This window comes from Pelmatolapia mariae, linkage group LG1, assembly GCF_036321145.2.
Source record: "Pelmatolapia mariae isolate MD_Pm_ZW linkage group LG1, Pm_UMD_F_2, whole genome shotgun sequence".
NCBI classification, from domain to species: Eukaryota; Metazoa; Chordata; class Actinopteri; order Cichliformes; family Cichlidae; genus Pelmatolapia; species Pelmatolapia mariae.
Genome location: NC_086227.1, coordinates 5399984 through 5420407, shown reverse-complemented (window position 1 = coordinate 5420407; position 20424 = coordinate 5399984). Strand labels below are relative to the sequence as shown.

Below are 20424 nucleotides of genomic sequence, written 5' to 3'. Positions count from 1 at the left end.
ACTAGCCCACTGAAGGAACAATGGGCTGGGAGCTCAGTTCCTTAATCATAATTATGCAAATTCTCATGACCATTGATCAACAACCACTGACCAAAAAAAAACATCTGAATTTCATTTAGAACCGAGATTATAAGTTGTAATCAGAAATCTTATGCACAGACAGAAGCATGTTTTCCCCACTTTCACAATGCTAAGGTGTCAAATCCACAACCCCCAACAGTAGGGATGGGTATTGATAAGATTTTCACGATTCCGATTCCATTTTCGATTCTGTTTAACGATTCGATTCTTTAACGATTCGATTCTTTATCGATTCTCTTATCGATTCTTTTTAAAAAAAAGGAGAACACTAAGGTCGACTAGCTTAGAACTTTGTTTTATATCTTCTCTTTGAACAAGATAGAAATTTATGAGTAACATGGCCTTACAAACCCAACAGTGAGATCTTAAGAGATCCACAGCCTACGGCTCTTCCATGGGGTGTCACAGGGTCCCCGGGGAAAAAATTGTAAATGTAAAATAATAAAATAAATATTCTTCTGTAGCAATAACAAAGTATAACATAAATTATTCTGTAGCAATTACACAAGAATATCCAGTAATCTCCCTGCCTACAATTAAACACATTCACTTACCGAAAATCGGGGGCATCTGGTGTGGCAAATGCCTTTTACCACAAACTTAGTCACTGCTCGGTGACATTTTGGCCTGAAAGGAGACGCTACCGGTAGACTGCAGCGAAAACTGCCAGCATCTGAGCCAGCCAGACTCTGTCTGTCTCTCTCATCATGGTCACCTAAATGCACAGTAATGGCAGGTTTTGTAATAAGGCAGATCGCGCTAACATAATATGCACTGTTAGTTGATTATTTACCTGCCGCATTAACGGGAGAGGACGTGCAAACGTTACCGCTGCTGCTGGGTTGAGATTCACGAGTCCGGAGCGGAATTAAAAAGACGACATTCATTTAAGGTCATCGCGCGTTTTGTGAGCAAATGCTTTTGCATATTCGTAGTGTTTCCTCCCTTAAATGAAATATCTACTTTGCAAGTATTGCAAGTTGCCCTGTTGTCATCCGTTCTCGTAAAGTATGACCAAACTTTTTAGCGTTTGAGCCGCCATGTTTCCTGCCAGGTAAATGACGCTCCACAACGCGGTGACGTCATTTGGGGCGACTGGAATCGATAAGGGAATCGTTTGCAAAAATGCCAAACAATTCCAAGGAATTGAAACAGTGGGAACCGGTTCTCAACAAGAACCGGTTTTCGATACCCATCCCTACCCAACAGATTGTTTGTTACACGCGGGCGAGAAGAGCAAGCTTTACTTACACAGCCTCACAAACTATAGATTTTTAAAGTTTTTGGGTACAATGGTTTAGCCACAGATGTAACTTCTACTTTTGATAAAGACCACTCCACCTGCATATTTCTTAAGAAATTAAGCGGCTTTATTAAGCTCTTATTTATAAATGTCTACACAATAATAGACACCGTGTGCTCTGTGACATTATAGTCTTCTACTTCTGCTTCCATTGCTTTGCATTTTAAACTCCCAACCTTTCAGGTTGTTATGAACGGCTTATATTTCTAACATTTTGTGATGTAAAAAGTGAACCATGTGGCTTTTTTTATTTTCTGTGTGATGGAATGAGTTAAGACACGAGTTATTTAAACAATTATAAATGACAGGGTGATGGCCATAGTATTTAGTGCGGGTCAAATATGTTAAGGATAATGTTTATCAATGTAAAATTGCAAAGAACTTTTGGATAGGATACAACACCTTGTAAACAGTTACCTCAGAACCTGTACTGTCAGATCTATGTATGTAAGGTAAAACTTTCCACAGTACTTCCACTTAAGTAAGTAACTAAACACATAAAGTTACCTTTACCAATAATCGACTGCTCCTTGAAAAAAGTAGCACAAACAGACAACTGACTCAGCAATGATAAGTAGAGATACCCTAGGCCGATACTCAAGCAGAAGAAAATTAAAAGTTGTTGTTTTTGTGGCTCGAAAGAAAAATATGTTTAATAATTCAACAAGACCAACACCTTCAACAGATGTACATTCAAATTTTGGAACAGGCTCAACATTGCTGTTTGTTCAATAGTTTTTAGCTGCTCGAAAAAGTCATTTTATGGCTTTAATGTTTCCAACCGATAAGGAGAATGACTGCATTTCAAATGCGCGTCCAAAGACTTTAAACATACGATTTGTCTGTAACGATAGTATCAAACTACAGAGCATTGTTTTTACTAAAATTCAACATTTTCAGATGAAAATTTGGCTGCTTTTTGTTTTTTCACTGTAACACCCCCCTCAATGTCATTTTTAGGATATTCTTGGTGATCCCATTTTTTTTTTCATATTTATGCTTTTGGAGTAAGCGTATCTAATACGCACGTTGTCACTGTGTTTTGTACTACCAACTTTAAGGGCTCTGCTTTTACTTTGAGGGGGGTGTTTTTATTTTGTCTTGTGAGTGTGGATCTTTCAAAGGAGATCTTCATCAGTTTGATTTTGTTACCACAAACTTTGTGTGAAGTTCACAACAGAGGTAAAGAGATTTAAACACACTAGTTTAAGGAGGCAGGCAGGGGTTGGACCAGCTGCACAGGACAGGTGAAGCAGAGAGTGTCAGGGGAGATGTGCAACAGAAGCAGAGGGAACATTTTACAAGATGATAAATGGCAGATTTTGTTGACAAGATTAAAAGACACGTCCATCGGAGTTCAGCAACATTTCAGTTTGATTAAATTAAAGTTTCTAAACTACACAGGGTTTATTTTCTCCTCTGATATAGTTATCATATTGAACATGTCAGTGATGGAAGAAAGAAAGAGTATAAAGAAAAATAGTAAACGTGTGTCTAATTAAACGGTTCCTGTGAACCTTAAATCATCCTTTAATATGTTCAGGGTTACAAACTTGAAGAAGCAGAGAAAAGATTATCAGACATTAATCTAATCAGTTTTCAGCCTTCATTCATATTGAAAAGTTGAAATCTTTCCTGCTAAGTGCAGCATTTTTATTTAGCACGGTTATACCATTGTGAAATTAGCTATATAAATATGCTCAAGAGTCTATCATATGTTTGTCATGCAATTAAAAATTCAAAAATATATTTTTTAAATCAGTAACTTTGCAAATTTAGAGGAAATGTTTTGGACAACAAATGTGTCACATTTTAAACAGGGTTTGAATAATCAGCGCTGACATACAGACATTTATGCGCTGGGTATAACAGACATGCTTACCGTGTGAAAGGCCCGCGGATGTCTTGGAGCAGAGAAACACGCTGTATTGTTGCTTTTCTCTATTGTATAAGCAACGCCCGACTGTCAGAAACGCTCTGTGTGGGTAGCAAAGTCGGCTCCAACGCACATCCAGGCATCCGTGTGAAAGAAAGGTGTCGCTGCGGCTAGGCTCTCAGGATAGTCAGGCTTTTATTTATATTTGCATTCTGGTGCGTTAAAACTAGCAGCCTCTGTGTCCCGCTTGGATCATCATTCCAAAAATTCAGATATTTAAATAAAATGGTGAATTGGCTAGTGATGAGGAGCCACTTAGATCCGTAAAATGAGGTTTGATTAAATGAAACTCTTAAGAACAGCGATGAATTCTATCTCTCTGCTGATGTGTTCCAAACAAACGATGTTTTCTACATGTCCAAACTGTGTGCCAACTACCTCACACCGCTGTGTCTGGGGTCCGAAAAAATAAAAAGTTAAAACGATGTACCTTGCGGCAGTTGTGAAGTGCTGAGGAAAATACTGTGTGTCTGATGGGGTGTTTTTATATAGGTGGATTTGGTTTCAGTTGGGCTCTGAGATGCAGATATAAAGAGCAGGTTGTAAAGGAAAAGGTGGAAAAACTATGGAGGTTTGGTTAGTCAGTAGGAGGTGTAATTGCCAGATAAAGGAGCAGTTTGTAAAGAAAAAAGGTGGAAGAAAGTGCAGCTATATTACTACTTGCAGTATAGTGCAGCCAGATTAGATCTGAAAAGAGGTATCAGAGAGGCCAAGGCAGTGCACAAGAGGAATATTGAAGACCACTTAACAACAATTTGCGACAGGTATGGCAGGGAATTCAGCACCTAACAAACTACAAGCCTGGCAAAACCATGATGACTGAGACATGATGACACTGAAGGCTGTGAACGCCAGGATGGCCACCGGTCCAGATGGGGTGACCAGCAAGGTCCTAAAAGAATGTGCCGACCAGCTGGCTGGGGTTTTCACTAAGATCTTCAACGCTTCACTGTCCCAGTTCTGCATCCTGCCATGCCTAAAGTCGGCCACACTTATCCCACTATTTAAACAGACCAACATTAGCAGCCTCAATAACTACCGACCAGTTGCTCTAACACCTGTTATAATGAAGTGTTTTGAGAGACTGGTCCAACGCCACATCATGTCCTGCCTGTCACCAGACTCGACCCACTCCAGTTCACATACAGAACTGAAGCTCCCATTGTTACAATGCTCCAGACCACAATCTCCCACCTGGAACAATAGGGGTGTTAAGCCAGGTCGCTCTCTGCTGACTTTCGCTCTGCTTTTAATACGATACTTCCTGACACACTAATAGTAAAACTGCTGGATATCGGGCTTCCTTTTATCACCTGCTGCTGGATCAGAGACTTTCTCTCGGACCATGTACAGAGAGATAGAGAAGGCCTCATCTTTCCTCAGCCCTCACACTTAACACCGGCTCTCCACAAAGCTGTGTACTAAGTCCTCTACTGTACACACATGACTGTGTTAGTACCCACCCAGACAATGCAGTCATTACGTTTGCAGATGATACCACCATGGTGGGATAATCTCTGTGGCCAACGAGACAACATACAGAGATGAGGTTCAGAGGCTGTTCGATTGGTGTGCAGACAACAACTTGGACCTCAATACCACCAAGACAAAAGACCTGGTAGTTGACTTCCAGCTGTACTACAGCCCATCAGCATCAACAGGAAGTGTGTGGAAAGCGTTTGAAGTTCCTGGGTGTAAACATAGACACAGACCTCCACTGGAGCTCAAACTCCCCAGCGGTTGTAAAGAAGGCCCAAAAGCTTCTCCATTTTCTGGAATGTGCTGATATACACCATGGCACACAAAAAGGCACTTTAGAGGGTCATTAATATGGCCCAGAAAATCATTGGACATCCTCTTTCCTCCCTGAAGGACCTATACAGCACTCGCTGTCTCAAGCAGGCACGCAGCATCCTACAGGATTCCACCTGGGTGTTTAGGTTTATGCTGCTGTCTGGAATGAGATTCAGGCTACGTCCACAGTAATGCGTTTTCTTTTGAAAATGCATCATTTTCTCTCCGTTTTGGCCTCCTGTCCACACAGAGACGGCGTTTTCCCCGAAAACGGGGAAAATGCATACGTTTGAAAATCGTGCTTTCGCTTTGCAGTGTGGACAGCGGAGACTTTCTACAACGACAACACATGTTAGTCATATGATGCAGTCAGGTGACCAATTAAACTAATATAGCGGAGGGCATTATACAGCAGTTGTTTTGCTTGCTCTCAATTTTGACAGCGCTATTAAAGATTAATATCAGTCTGTACATGCTTTTCTTCAAATTCTTTAACTCTCACTCACTTGCAACTTTGTTCTTTTGTGTTACTCGCAGCACCAACTCCACCTAACAGCAACAACAACAACAACAATAATAATAATAATATCAAAGTCGGGCAGCGCGGCGGTACGGTAGTTAGCACTGTTGCCGCATAGCAAGAAGGTCCTGAGTTCCACCAGGAGTGGGGGCGGGGTGACGGGGTCTTTCTAGGTGGAGTTTGCATGTTCTCCCCGTGTTTGCGTGGGTTCTCCCCGAGTACTCCGGCTTTCTCCCCCCTCCGCGACCCTGACAAGCGGAAGCCAATGGATGGATAATATCAAAGTGCAATAAACATTCACTCTTTCTTTTATTTATTTATTAAGTCATTCCTTTACCTTTCTTTTTTGCTCATGCATTTCTTCCACTTAAAAAAAATCCCCTTTAAGTTGCTGTGTTGTGTTGTTAGTGTGTTGTGTTGTGTTTTGTGGCGTTTAGTTGTGCGTATTGCTGACGTGGGACAGTTTCCAATTTTATTGTACTATTGTACTGGGTATAACTGTGCAATGACAATAAAGAGTTATTTATTATCTTATCTTGAAGGGTAAAGTGTAGTCGTGGTCAGTAAGACTAGAACATTGCAGTATAATGCAGTCAGTAGCGGGTTTTGATAAGGGCGAAATGGGCGGTTACCCAGGGCGGCATCGTGGTGGGGGCGGCATCACGGGAATCGGCAAAAAACAAAAAGTTGCTCGTACTCATGCTGCCCCGACATCATGCCAGCGCATTTTGGGGATATCATAGGCACCGATTGGTTTTCTATCGCCCATTTGCTGGAAGTAAGGGCGCCCTCCGTTTGCGAGGTGCGCCTGCTGCTTGCGGCACAGGGAGGATAGGGGAGGGGCGGCGGGGGATTCTCTGGCTGGCTGGCTGGAGCAGCATCTAATAACCAACTCGCGAAATAAAACAAAATAAAAACAAACCAACAAACACGAAAACACCAGACATTATGATACAGACTTATAATTTTTGCACCGATGTTTTTTTCAAATTCTATACGCGAAAAGAGAGCACGAGAGCCCTGGGTGCGCCTGCTTGCTGCTGTGCTGAAATCAAAGTAAACTTTATTGTCATCTCTGCTATATACAGTACAGTATATAGAGAGACGAGTCGACGAGGCTCCAGTTACAACAGTGCAAGTAAACAAACAATAAATATAAGAATATTAAGAAAATATATATACACTTTAGGACCAGGGGTACCAATAACAATTTAAAATTTATAATTTACAGTTTGATGATTTAATATCTCACACACAACCTGTCGAAAGGGGAGGGGGGGGCGGCTGCTTCCAAATAGAGCACATTTCATTCATAATGCTGTAAATCCAAGCCCATTATGTATTCATGATTTGAATCCTGGGTTGTGCGAAATCTGACTGAAAAATCTTGAAGGTGGTTTGGCTAGAGTGGTTCTATTGCCCACTCCAAAGCAGTAGGTGGCGGTAAAGCACTGTAACACTGGTTGTCACATGACATAAATAAAAAAACAAGCAGGAAGAGGAGGTCTTTCGAAGGGTAAACATCCGTCATAGTGGACAGTATATGTGGTTTTGTTTTTCAACGCCCCAAGCTTGTGATTTAAGAAAATATAGAAAATCCCGATAAAGAGGAGACGACATGGCAACTACCGTCAGCACCCAGAGGGGACAGGTAGCGGCCTCGGTGTTTGTCTAGTTTGTTCGCACTGGCACGCACACAGCTAGGCGTAACTCTGGATTGTAGTTCTGGCAGCTCATTAAATGACCAAGAAAGAGTTGCACAGAGACCTACAGCACTGACACTAGCTTAGCATTCAATACCCGTCATTCAAAACGTCGACGGAAGTAATTAACGGAAAAGCGTTAGCTTATGTAGCTAATAGCAACTCAAGGATTAAGCTGCCAGGATAGCAACACTGACGTGTTCCGTGTTACACAACAAACGATAAAGAACAGTTTCACTCCAGTGCTTCAGATCTGGGAAGCTTAATTTCAGTTTCTATGTTGCTGCTTAGAGGACCCCGGATGTTTTGTTATTACAAAGAGTCAGAAAAAAATTAAGCCTTTGATTTGTGGTGAGCTGACATTTTCTAATGATTACTCATAAACCGACTAATTACAAGTTAATGAAGTTCTGAGACTTGACAAGCAAAACGGTGTTCACGTCCAATATTTTCCACGTGCTAGCATTACGTTAAAATGTTAGAAGAAAGGCTAGATAAACATATTAAAGGCTTGGGTTTACGTCTTTTAAACTCACAAAATCCTAAAAAGTAACAGAAAAAATTTTCTCGTGGCTTCTTTAGTTCAATATACCCTTGAACATAGACATGTGTGCGAGACATCCTGCTCTTAGCGACAATAAGTTGGCATCATTTTCTGTGTTTATTCGGGAAGATGAAGACAAACTGATTTACCCCACTATGTCTTGCAGTTTTTTAATGCTACATTCCTTGCTCCTTCTCTCTTGTACACTTTCACTTGTGGAAGACAGAAAGTGAGCGTTATAGTCGGCTATAATGACTGGGGGAAAGACTCATGCTTGAACACTGAAAAAAACTGCTAGCAGCATTTCCACCCACTGAGTGAATTCATTTGGATTGGTCAGAACAGTAAAAAGATTCGTCATTATATAGTTATAATTTGTTGGACAAAGTTTTCTCTCTGTAAACCACTACATTGGATTTTAAATCGGACAATATGTGATCAGAATGCATATCTTAAGTTTTAATTCTAGAGTTTTTACAAACATTTTTGGAATTAATTGTTTAGACAGGTTAAATGGGGCCTGTTGCATTGTTATTACATGACAAATAAAGCAGCCATAATATCTGAAGTTGATTCAGAGTGAAGAATGTTGTATTCTGCATCTTTTCACTGTAATTTTGAATATGAAACCCAAGAGATGTCAGTGTACGTAAGGAAGGGTGTTATGAGGCTATTATGCAGAAAAAACTAACTAAAGCATGTGGTGATGTTTGTGACATCACCACATGCTGCGGTGACAGTCATTGATTGTCATTCATTGATTGAAAGGATTTTCAACTATAGTGGTCTGCATAACTACAAAAACGGAGTCTCTCTACTAAGATGTGTTCCAAATGAGCCATACATACAGGTCATTCTCAAAAAATTAGCATATTGTGATAAAGTTCATTATTTCCTGTAATGTACTGATAAACATTAGACTTTCATATATTTTAGATTCATTACACACAACTGAAGTAGTTCAAGCCTTTCATTGTTTTAATATTGATGATTTTGGCATACATAACTCATGAAAACCCAAAATTCCTATCTCAAAAAATTAGCATATCATGAAAAGGTTCTCTAAACGAGCTATTAACCTAACCATCTGAATCAACGAATTAACTCTAAACACCTGCAAAAGATTCCTGAGGCTTTTAAAAACTCCCAGCCTGGTTCATTACTCAAAACCGCAATCATGGGTAAGACTGCCGACCTGACTGCTGTCCAGAAGGCCATCATTGACACCCTCAAGCAAGAGGGTAAGACACAGAAAGAAATTTCTGAACGAATAGGCTGTTCCCAGAGTGCTGTATCAAGGCACCTCAGTGGGAAGTCTGTGGGAAGGAAAAAGTGTGGCAGAAAACGCTGCACAATGAGAAGAGGTGACCGGACCCTGAGGAAGATTGTGGAGAAGAACCGATTCCAGACCTTGGGGGACCTGCGGAAGAAGTGGACTGAGTCTGGAGTAGAAACATTCAGAGCCACCGTGTACAGGCGTGTGCAGGAAATGGGCTACAGGTGCCGCATTCCCCAGGTCAAGCCACTTTTGAACCAGAAACAGCGGCAGAAGCGCCTGACCTGGGCTACAGAGAAGCAGCACTGGACTGTTGCTCAGTGGTCCAAAGTACTTTTTTCGGATGAAAGCAACTTTTGCATGTCATTCGGAAATCAAGGTGCCAGAGTCTGGAGGAAGACTGGGGAGAGGGAAATGCCAAAATGCCTGAAGTGCAGTGTCAAGTACCCACAGTCATTGATGGTCTGGGGTGCCATGTCAGCTGCCGGTGTTGGTCCACTGTGTTTTATCAAGGGCAGGGTCAATGCAGCTAGCTATCAGGAGATTTTGGAGCACTTCATGCTTCCATCTGCTAAAAAGCTTTATGGAGATGAAGATTTCATTTTTCAGCACGACCTGGCACCTGCTCACAGTGCCAAAACCACTGGTAAATGGTTTACTGACCATGGTATTACTGTGCTCAATTGGCCTGCCAACTCTCCTGACCTGAACCCCATAGAGAATCTGTGGGATATTGTGAAGAGAAAGTTGAGAGACGCAAGACCCAACACTCTGGATGAGCTTAAGGCAGCTATCGAAGCATCCTGGGCCTCCATAACACCTCAGCAGTGCCACAGGCTGATTGCCTCCATGCCACGCCGGATTGAAGCAGTCATTTCTGCAAAAGGATTCCCGACCAAGTATTGAGTGCATAACTGCACATAATTATTTGAAGGTTGACTTTTTTTGTATTAAAACACTTTTCTTTTATTGGTTGGATGAAATATGCTAATTTTTTGAGATAGGAATTTTGGGTTTTCATGAGTTATGTATGCCAAAATCATCAATATTAAAACAATGAAAGGCTTGAACTACTTCAGTTGTGTGTAATGAATCTAAAATATATGAAAGTCTAATGTTTATCAGTACATTACAGGAAATAATGAACTTTATCACAATATGCTAATTTTTTGAGAAGGACCTGTATAAATCAACACCTCTCAAACAATTTCAACAAAAGTTGTAAAAACCCCCCAAACCAAACCAAAAAAACTTTGAATTTTTTGCAGAACTGTCTCATCATGACTCACTTAATTGACTGTATGTTGTTACCTGCTGGTTAGAGTTCAAATTAGGATGCTGATATGTAAAACACGATTAAGTCCACCAACCGTCATTTGAATACGGGTGTCTAAGAATGTAACGTTAACCAAAGTCCTGCTTGTAGAAGAGACTCTTGCCACTCTTGCAGTAACCTTGAAATACCTCTGGGGACGTTTTCGGGTAGTAATTTTGAAGCATTATCTAAATTAACTTACATTTCTGTCGTCACTAGTACATCACCAGTCAAATAATATAAAAAGTGCTTCAAATATTTATTGACTTTGCCCCAAAATAAGGTTACAGTATATATTTTTTTTACATTCTAACCAATTTAAAATTCTTCTTCTGAAATACAAAGACCTGAATGGATTTGCACCATAAAGACCTCGTAATACTATATTTTCTCAATAGAGCACTTTCCTCTCAGAGTGTAGCCTTATTTGTGGTTCCTAGAGATTTCAAAAGTAGAACTGGGGCAGAGCTTCTAGCTTACTTGCCCCTCTCCTGTGGAACCAGCTCTGAGTTTGTATTCAGGGTTGGATCACCCTGCTAGAGGACTTCATTTGTTTTCCATTTGTTCTCCTCTTCGCCTTCATCTTAGTTTCAATAAGCACTTAATTTATCCCATATTTAAATTATATGGCAATACTACATACTGCATGTCAGTAACTTTTGGTTTCTCTCTTCCATAGATTGTATTTTGTTCTTTTCTCTCTCTCAAAAAATACATACAATGTTAAATAATTTGCATGAATAAGTATCTCTCTTAGTACAGCACCAAGCAATCCTTTCTTCCTCCAACCCCCTTTATGCTGGTGAAAAATAAGTGGCAGTTACCCTGGGTAAAACTTAAAACAGTTTTTGCTGTCAGGAGTTGACGTCCTGAAATTTAGCAATCATGATCATCAGTTGAAATTATTATCAGTTAACGTCTCGACGTAATCTCATGGAGTATATCATGTTTAACTGTCTCCCTTAGTGACTGCTCAGAGTCACTGTTAATCCCTGTGTCTGTATTCAGGTGTATATTGGGGAGCTTCCACAGGATTTTCTGCGAATCACTCCCACTCAGCAGCAGCAGCAGGTCCAGCTGGATGCCCAGGCAGCCAGGCAGCTGCAGTATGGAGGCTCCATAAGCACTGTAGGACGACTTAGCATTACAGTGGTCCAGGTGAACACAGCTTCACTATTAGAAGTACAACTGGATGTCATTACAGTGTTTGTACCATTGTGGATAAAATATACACACCAACAGCTTGTTCTTTTATGTTACACATAAAAGCTTGTTCCACTCGTTTAGTTTGTTATGTTCTAAACGGCCCATTTAGTACAAGTGTTAGAGAAATGAACACAAGACTGGTTTGGCCAACTGTAAAAGGCAGGATTAATTATTCCTTAGGTAATTTTATCCGAAAAGTCATTATAGCAAAAGTGCCACAAATTCTTTATAACAAACTGTTATTTTTTTTCCGATCTTCATCCATATTCTATGTGCTAGTTGACAGACAGGTGTATTTTGTTACCTCCTTGATGGACTGATCTAATGCAGAGGACCGTTCACTGTAGCCCAATGATGGCATGGAAATCTTTTTTGTCTTTCATGTAGTACATGTTTTATGTCTGAAAAACTTTTTTGTTAAAAAGTTCCTCAGACCCCAGGAACAGTAGCTACTGCTATTACAGGAGCTAATGGGGATATTGATAAACTAAACTAAGTTTTAGTTAGTGTTTATGTTTTTGTGTGTAACTTAGATTAAATGCAGGAGTACACGTGCTAGCTATACTGTAATACACGAATCTTAAATTAATCAGTTAATTGAAGCCACCTGTCTTGTTTTATTGTGTAGGCCAAACTGGCTAAAAACTATGGTATGACCCGAATGGATCCATACTGTAGGATCAGACTGGGCTATGCTGTCTATGAGACACCAACTGCTCATAATGGAGCCAAAAACCCACGCTGGAACAAGGTGATCCAGTGCACGGTGCCTCCTGGGGTTGACTCTTTCTACTTGGAGATCTTTGATGAGGTGAGGAGGTCACAGAGCTTCTGAATGGTTAAACATGGGCACAGCTTTTCAAAGATTAGCTCTATAGGGTCTTCTTATTTGTGTTTTCTTCTTTTTTTTTCATTTTATCTATTTGTCTGTTTCATTTTATCATTATCATATTGTGCAAGTTCTTATATAGCATTTTTCTACTCTACCTGAGTACTCAAAGCGGTTTAAAACATGTTTCTATTCATCCGTTCATAGAAGCTTTTTTTTATTCTTAAGTGCTTTGTAACAGTTTGTAACAGTCACACCCACCTCAGGGTGTGACTGTGTGACTGTTACATTGGAGGGCAACTTGCGGTTATTATCTTGCCCAAGGATATTTGCCATGCAGACTGGAGCAGCTAGGGATTAAACCACCAACCTTTCAGGTTAGTAGATGAGCCAAGATCAGACAAGCCAAGCATACATACCTGGTATGCTCAGGCTGTTAACCTGGTCTGACCCTGCTTAGCTTCCGAGATCAGATGAGATTGGGCATGCTCAAGGTAGTATGGCCAAAAGCTGTGAAATATGGCAATAACAGAGCTGACAGTCAGAGGAAAAAAACAAAAGGACAGAAAGAAAAAAGAAGCGGGGAGAAAACAGGAGGAATATAAGAAGAAGATGGAACACAATTAGAACAACATAATGGGTCGGGCATCGGTTTAGCTCACTGGAATGAGCAGGGGAGCATATGCAGCAAAGCTGAGAGCGGCCAGACCAGGTTCGAGTCCGACCTGCGACCCTTTGCTGCATGTCTTCCCCTCTCTCTTTCCCTCATTGTCCCTATCAAAAATAAAGCCATAATAAAGGCCTATATATATGTGTGTGTATATATATGTATATATATATATATTAGGGGTGCAGCGATACACAAAATTCACGGTTCGGTTCGATACTTTGGTGTCACGGTTCGATATTTTTTCGATACAAAAAAATGTTCATGCGTTTTTAATTTGTCATTTATTAAAATTATTAAAATTATTAAAATTATTTGTCATTTATTAAAATTATAAATATATACCCTACCCCCCCCCCCCCCACACACACACACACACACACACACACGACTACCTCTGCATTACAATTGCACACACCTGCTGCCTTATATTTTTTGTATTTTTAGTATTTTCTTTAGCACTATTTATATTATTTATATTACTATTACTGCTGCTACAGTCTTATGCTGCATTAAAACAAAAACACTTACCAACCACAACCTGGGACTACGTCAAGTGAACTAGTACACTACTTTCCAGGGCGCACTGTGGAACACTTTATTATATGTTATATGTTATGTGTAGGTCCTGTCTTGTTATATCCTGTATGTTACCTAAATGTTGTGCATCTGCACTTTATTGTTGTCTATGTCTACGCATGGGACAGTGTGAAACGTAATTTCAATTCCTTTGTATGGCAAGTACATCTGAAGAAATTGACAAATAAAACTGACTTTGACTTTGACATTTTAACTCAAAAGTACAGTTTTTAAATTTAATGTTGCTGAAACGACAAAGTAATAAAAAAAATATCTGATGGAAAAGTCCCTCATCTTTGGAAAAGGGAGTTTATTACAGAGAAATGGCTCTTTCCAAAATAAAAGCTATACTATACGCTTCTTCTGGGGTATATTCTCAGCAGCATATTAAACATATCAGGTCCCCATAAGGAGAATCATGTGCTAACGGCTGTCTAAATGACTCAGGTAAAGTTTGTAGCATGCGTGCTTGTTGTTTTTGTCTGCTTCCACTTGTCTTTGAACTAGGATGATGTCGGAGTAAATGTGCAGTCTTATTCATTGTGTTCCCACTAGTGCTGTCTACGTTTATCTGAAATGACGTTAACGCCACAACACGGCAAATCTCCGTTAACGAGCTACCGCGGATGGCCCCGTGCATGGGGCTGGACGGCGTCAACACGTTAACGAGCTAACTGCGCTAAGCACTAGTTCCCACCCATGTAATTGAGCATTGTGTGGCACATCCGACATACTGTTTTACTTTTGTCCATGACGGGCTTACCATCAGGGTCATACTTTACATGAAGACCAAAATAGTTCCAAAGGCCAGATCTGAGTGAGGGTGGGGGAGGTTCAATTTGCTTTGTTGCAACAAGTTTAGCTTCTGTCTTGCTAGCTTGTGCTGCACTCAGTGGATCTGCGCTCGCCAGTGCAGCCCAGGCGGAGTAGTCGAACGCAGATCCACTGAGCGCTCAACACAGACAGCATCGTCAGAAGAAAAGTTGATAAAATAGATTAAAAATTTTGTATTGTTCGATACACACGCGTACCGAACCGAAAGCACTGTATCGAACGGTTCAATATCGATACGAGTATCGTTGCACCTCTAATATATATATATATATATATATATATATATATATAAGAAAAACATAATAGGTCATCCACTGGTGCACCTGTACAGTATCATCCAAAAAAGAAACTGCATTTGTAAGAGAAAATCCAATGCAATGCGATTTAAAAACAGAATACAATCCAGCCTCAAAGGAGTTACTACCTAAAAGGGAGCTACTTCAACATCCTCCAGTAAAGCACAGTACTATACAAAATATGCAAGAAAACTCTTCCTTCTAAAGGTGAAAGGAATTGTTTGTCTTTTACCACTTGGAGGCAGAAAGACATTGTTGAGTACAAGCAGGCTACAAAGGTGGAGATTAGTAGCTGGTAATGTGCTACCCAAATAAACATAGCTCTGTGGAGGTTACAGGAATACTCCTCTAGCTCTACTTATGACAGGGGAATGAAATGGTGGATGGAAATTACTTTTGAATAACCCTAACCCTAATATTTTTTTCAGTTTTATTATGTGACAGTATTGTGAACGCTACTAAAAAGTTACAAGGTTATTTGTTAAGCAGTTATTTTTTTTACCTATGATTTCCAGGGCAAAACTATCTGGGCTGCTTTTATGCTTAAATTTTATTCGCATAGTATTCCTGGATATAATGCCATGTCAGTGCTATTGCATTACAATTCTCCTAGCACCTTGTTTCTGTAGTTTCACCCTTCAAATGAGGAAATGTGCTGTCAAGGATGGACAAAGTAAATGAAACTACAGTTGAAACTACTTTAAACATTGATTTTGAAAAACTGTGTCAAACAATTTCAGAAAGTGTTCCTGAGCCCATGCAATGAAATGAAATGTTGGGCTCTTGCTGCCACTGCAGGGACAAGGACCTCAGTGTTGATTTTCAGCCTTTTCCCTTATACACAGAGATTAATCTGGATTCCATTAATCTTTTGACGATACTGTGTATATTAGATGATGAGATGTTCAAAGAAAATGTTATGTTGAGGAACATTATTCTGGAATTGTTTCACAATTTGTAGACAGAGTTTTGCCAATTGATGAACCCCTGCCCATCTTTACTTTTGAGAAACTCTTCTAAGATGTTCTTCTTATAACCAATCAAACACTCACCTGTTGCCATTTAACCTTATCACTTCCAAAAAGTTCCTCCAGCTGTATTTTTTTAGTACAACTTACTTTTTCAGCCTTTTGTTGCCCTGACAATTTATTTAGATAACCTTTATTTATAATTCAAACATCTGATTGCACAAGTTATAAAACCAATGAAACATGAAAGTATGTTTTCTTACATTCTGTCTCTATCAACAGTGCATATTTATTGATGATATAGGGTGTAATCAAAAGGTTCAGGGAAAAGACCTATAAAAATCCATATTTAAACTTTAAATCCTAAAGATCATGTTCTAATGCGCCTCTGGACCATCTTCAGCATGACTCTTACTTTTTAGATCTCTCGGGGGAAGTCCTGTTGTGTCCCTTTGTACTTGTTCTTCTGAAATACGTGCTGGATGTTCTCCAAACTGCTTGGCACTAACAAGAGACCCCGCTCTCATTGCCAGTTATGATCCATTATCACAAAATGTAGTCAATTTGAAACAGAAGATGAAAGTTTATCTGCTTGAGGTTGAGGTCTATGGTGAAATTACATCAGCACATCAGTGACTGGCAGCTTTTCTTTTAATTAATTAATTTTTTAAAGATGGCTGCCCCTCACTGAGCCTAGTTCTGCTGGAGGTTTCTTTGTGTTAAAAGGGAGTTTTTCCTTCACCAAGAAAAAACCAGGTGCTCGCTCATAAGCGGTTGTCTAGTCGTTGGGTTTTCTTGTAGGGTCTTTACCTTACAATATAAGGTGCCTTAAACTGTTGTTGATATTTTGTGCCAAACAAGCTTGAAGGAGAGACAGCTACATTTAAATCAGGCAAGGTGTTTGTTATGGGCCTCTTCCCAGAACGTTTTGGTCACATCTTATATTCTGGGCTGAATTGAACTGTTGTGTGAATTGTTTTCATACTCGGGTAATTTCCTTGTCTTAAAGCTTTACAAATGAAGAAACCGTTGAATTTTAACTCTGATATGCTGTTAATGATCAAGCAGTATACATTTGCATTTATCCACTGACCTGATAATTGTTTCCATGCGTTTTTGCTGATGTACAGAGAGCATTTTCTATGGATGACAGGATAGCATGGACACATGTCACCATCCCTGAAGGCCTAAGGGAGGGCAGAGTGGTGGATGAGTGGTTCAGCCTGAGTGGACGGCAGGGTGACGACAAGGAGGGCATGATCAACCTGGTTATGTCTTTTACTGTGAGGACATTTACACGCACCCTTCATCAGATAAGATGGAAAGTGCATCAAACCTCTGTGTGTTAAATCACAGATTTAGTTTTGGTTATGCTGTTACTATGGATCCACAGTCAGTTTATTATTCCCGGAAGTAGCATAAGTATTTGGACAATGACACAGTTTCCATAAATTGTTTTGTATAGTGTAACAAAACTAATCTTGAAAGCTTGGAACATGATAGCCTCTAATATATATTATTAATTTTTATTTAGTTTCAAGGAAAAGGCTTTAAAAATGATCAAGTGTTGCTTCACTGTCAGGAAATATCTTGAAAACCATCTTTCATTTCTGTTTCATTTATTTCCATGAAGTGAAATTGTTAACCCTGTCTTTGTGCCAGTCTTTACCAGCAGGAATGATGACTCAGCCTGTTGTCTTTATGCCATCTGTATATCAACAAGGAGTAGGATACGTGCCCATCACAGGTCAGTCAGTTAATTACTTTTTTTTCCTCCAAAACCTTGTATCTAATAAGTTAAAAGCTGGTTCTTGTATAAGCAGTGTCATCTGTGTTCCTAGGAGTTCCTGCAGTCTACAACCAGGGCATGATGCCTATGGCAGTGCCAACTACCATGCCAGCAATTGGGAACCAGGGCCTACCATGCACTGAGCAGGACCTTAAGGCTCTGCAGGACATGTTCCCCAACCTGGATAAAGAGGTGGTTCGCACTGTACTGGACGCACAGCAAGGCAACAAGGATGCTGCCATCAACTCTCTGCTGCAGATGGCTGAGGAGCTCTAACTATACAAGACAGTCTGATACCAGACATGCCAACAGATGCATGCATTCACAGTGAAAGTAGTCTATATACAGAGCTCCACCCCTTCTCTTATAGACATGTTTATAGTCCTCCCACAGTAATATACTCTCACACACTGCAGCAGCAGCTGAGTTCCCAAAAGAGCTTTGTTTCCAGTTCAAATAAGGTCCCAAAGTGCTTAAACACAACTCTGCTCCCAAGTTCTGACAGAGTCATTTTGGTATAGCCACTTAGTGGGTGTTCTACCCTCTAATCACAGGATTGGGTTTTCACAGTCCACCATCTATTTATGTTGATGCTTTTGTAAACAGTATGTTTTGCACCTGCCATAACTGCAGTAAATCACAACCTACTTCTGTATTATTGGTATCTGTAAAGTGTGTAGTGCATTTCAAATTATTCATTGTGTATATATATAGAAATGTATGCAGTAATAATAATGAATGAATGACTACCCTGGTTAGAAGAAATCTTTTGTCCACTGTGAGTCATCTCTAACAAAGTTAATATAGGTTTACCATCACTAAATCAGAACATGAAGGTTTGATGTGCAGTTACTTTCCAAATGAACTCCAGAGTTTGGAGGCAGTACGAAAATGAAGATGTCACTTTGCTACTGATATCTGAATGGAGGTCAACAGTATGACATCTGCAGAGGTTTTAAGACCAACAATGCTCCTTGGTGACTCTGTATATTCTTATCTTAAGTCTTCTATTCACACCTGTAACCTGCCAACATTATATCTGCCAAAGTTCTTGTCTATGAGACTGTCAGTCTGCAAAACTCTTAATGTTTAAAGTGCAGTCGTGTCATGTGATTCTGTTATTTCAGTGTAATACACATCTTTCAGTCCAGGAACTTTGGTATTCCATTGGTGTTTGCTGATTTCAGAATATTCATTTATTTATGATTTAGCATGAATTGCAGTCATATATCACTAGACAAGAACAAGTAGTGCACATGTTTTTGCTACCTATGAAGCGCCTTGAGGCGACTTTTGTTGTGATTTGGCGCTATATAAATAAAATTGAATTGAATTGAACGGAATGTTTTTAAGTGAGAAGGTGATTTAGAAGCCAGCCGATAGCAGATGTAATGGAAATGGAATATAACCTTTCTATAATATTGTTCCCTTCGCAATGTCAAATTTGTCATCAAAAAGTCTTAAACCTCCATATGTTTTTTTATTTTGAAAAGCAAGTGTTTTTCAAACTTTTGTGTTCTTTTATGTTCAATCCCCACAAAGACTTGGTGTAAATGTTCATGTTGCAGAAAGACTTTAATGTTTATCACCAAGAAAAGACAGTTTACATCACAGTGGTATGTTGTGATACAGAAAAGGTGCATTTGCTTAACCAGAGATAAGAAAATGAGGCACAAAGAGTGTCAAGGTGGTCTTAGCCATTGTAAAGCATTTAAGTTACTGATGATCAGCGTCTCCTGCGGCGCTGTGGTTTGGGCGTTGTCCCTTCCACGCATTCTGTTTTGATGCACTGGCATGACTGTACCATGGTGTAGCTGTGCTGCAGCTTAGACCCATCAGCACAGGTAAGCTCCACCTGCTCCACACTTGTTGTGGCTTCTTGGCAGCACTCGCAATTGTGTACCATTGTGTTGGCTTCCATAGAGTACCTGAACACACACACACACACACACACAGAAAGACCAGTTAATGAAGTCTGCACTAGTTACAGTAACTAATCAACAGAAAAATATGACTGTTCTGTACAATGCCTAATCCTGAGTGGGTGAGGTTTAAAGATAATCATTACTTTATTATTGCACTCATATATACTAGTTATTATTCATTATTCATGAGTTTGCCTACAGCAGATAAATAATAGTGTATTCTTTGGTATGCAGTAAAAAAAAATAAATGTATGAAAAAGAATACAGTGAACATGTAGCAGGCAGTTAAGGGAAATGAAGGCAATCTCGGTTAAATTTCAAATAACAGACTCACATGGAGAAACTGTCACAGTGTCCAGCGCAATATGTGATGTTAACTGGCTGTGCACTCTTGCAGTTGTTCAGTTCAATGATTCTCTGCTCCTTCTGGGTCTTACACAGACTTATATTGCCTGGAACATATAACAACAGTTGCACACTCACGTGATGCACAGTTTTAAACTTTGTTCTTAACATGTATTTAGTTATTTAGTTTGATGGCTTACAGGTTTTGCAGCACCCGCTGGCATCTGTTGTTTCAGTGCCCTGGAGGAAGAAGACATTTCATGTTGTGTGAAATATTCAGCAGTAAAATGCAAAATCCACTAATCTGATCTGTAAAAGTCTAATAAACTCACAGGTTCACAGTCCAAGGGGTTAAAGGGAGGACAAGTAGTCTTGGTTTCCTTGGTAACAAGCTGTCCATTGAGCTTCTCACAGGTATATTGCACACATTTGTCATTAGGAGGTATGTAAGAGCTGTTGACCTGTAAAACATGAAAGTCATAACCAAGACAGCTGTCACAAAGAGACTATATCA

General features: G+C 39.8%; 2 protein-coding genes across 2 annotated transcripts in view; one reads left to right on the top strand and one right to left on the bottom strand.

Moving 5' to 3' along the window:
• The first annotated feature begins 7130 nt into the window (after positions 1-7130).
• tollip (toll interacting protein) lies at positions 7131-18794 on the top strand. Its single transcript, XM_063470562.1, has 6 exons — positions 7131-7285; positions 11481-11630; positions 12307-12489; positions 16982-17134; positions 17514-17598; positions 17693-18794. Exons 1-6 carry the CDS (start codon positions 7253-7255, stop codon positions 17914-17916), a joined length of 828 nt encoding a protein of 275 aa, XP_063326632.1. The 5' UTR covers positions 7131-7252; the 3' UTR covers positions 17917-18794.
• Positions 18795-19076: 282 nt separating this feature from the next.
• The window catches only part of LOC134624405 (mucin-5B-like), a 77737-nt gene continuing 76389 nt past the window's right edge, over positions 19077-20424 (bottom strand). The window contains 4 exon segments of the mRNA XM_065471540.1: positions 19077-19568; positions 19900-20007; positions 20068-20150; positions 20243-20371. Coding sequence (XP_065327612.1) covers positions 19367-19568; positions 19900-20007; positions 20068-20150; positions 20243-20371 — 522 coding nt within the window. The 3' untranslated portion in view covers positions 19077-19366.

Coding starts and splice junctions, on each gene's coding strand:
- tollip (XM_063470562.1), top strand. CDS start 7,253: ATGGCAACTACCGTCAGCACCCAGAGGGGACAG. Junction 11,631..12,306: donor TTAGCATTACAGTGGTCCAG/GTGAACACAGCT, acceptor TTTATTGTGTAG/GCCAAACTGGCTAAAAACTA. Junction 12,490..16,981: donor ACTTGGAGATCTTTGATGAG/GTGAGGAGGTCA, acceptor GCTGATGTACAG/AGAGCATTTTCTATGGATGA.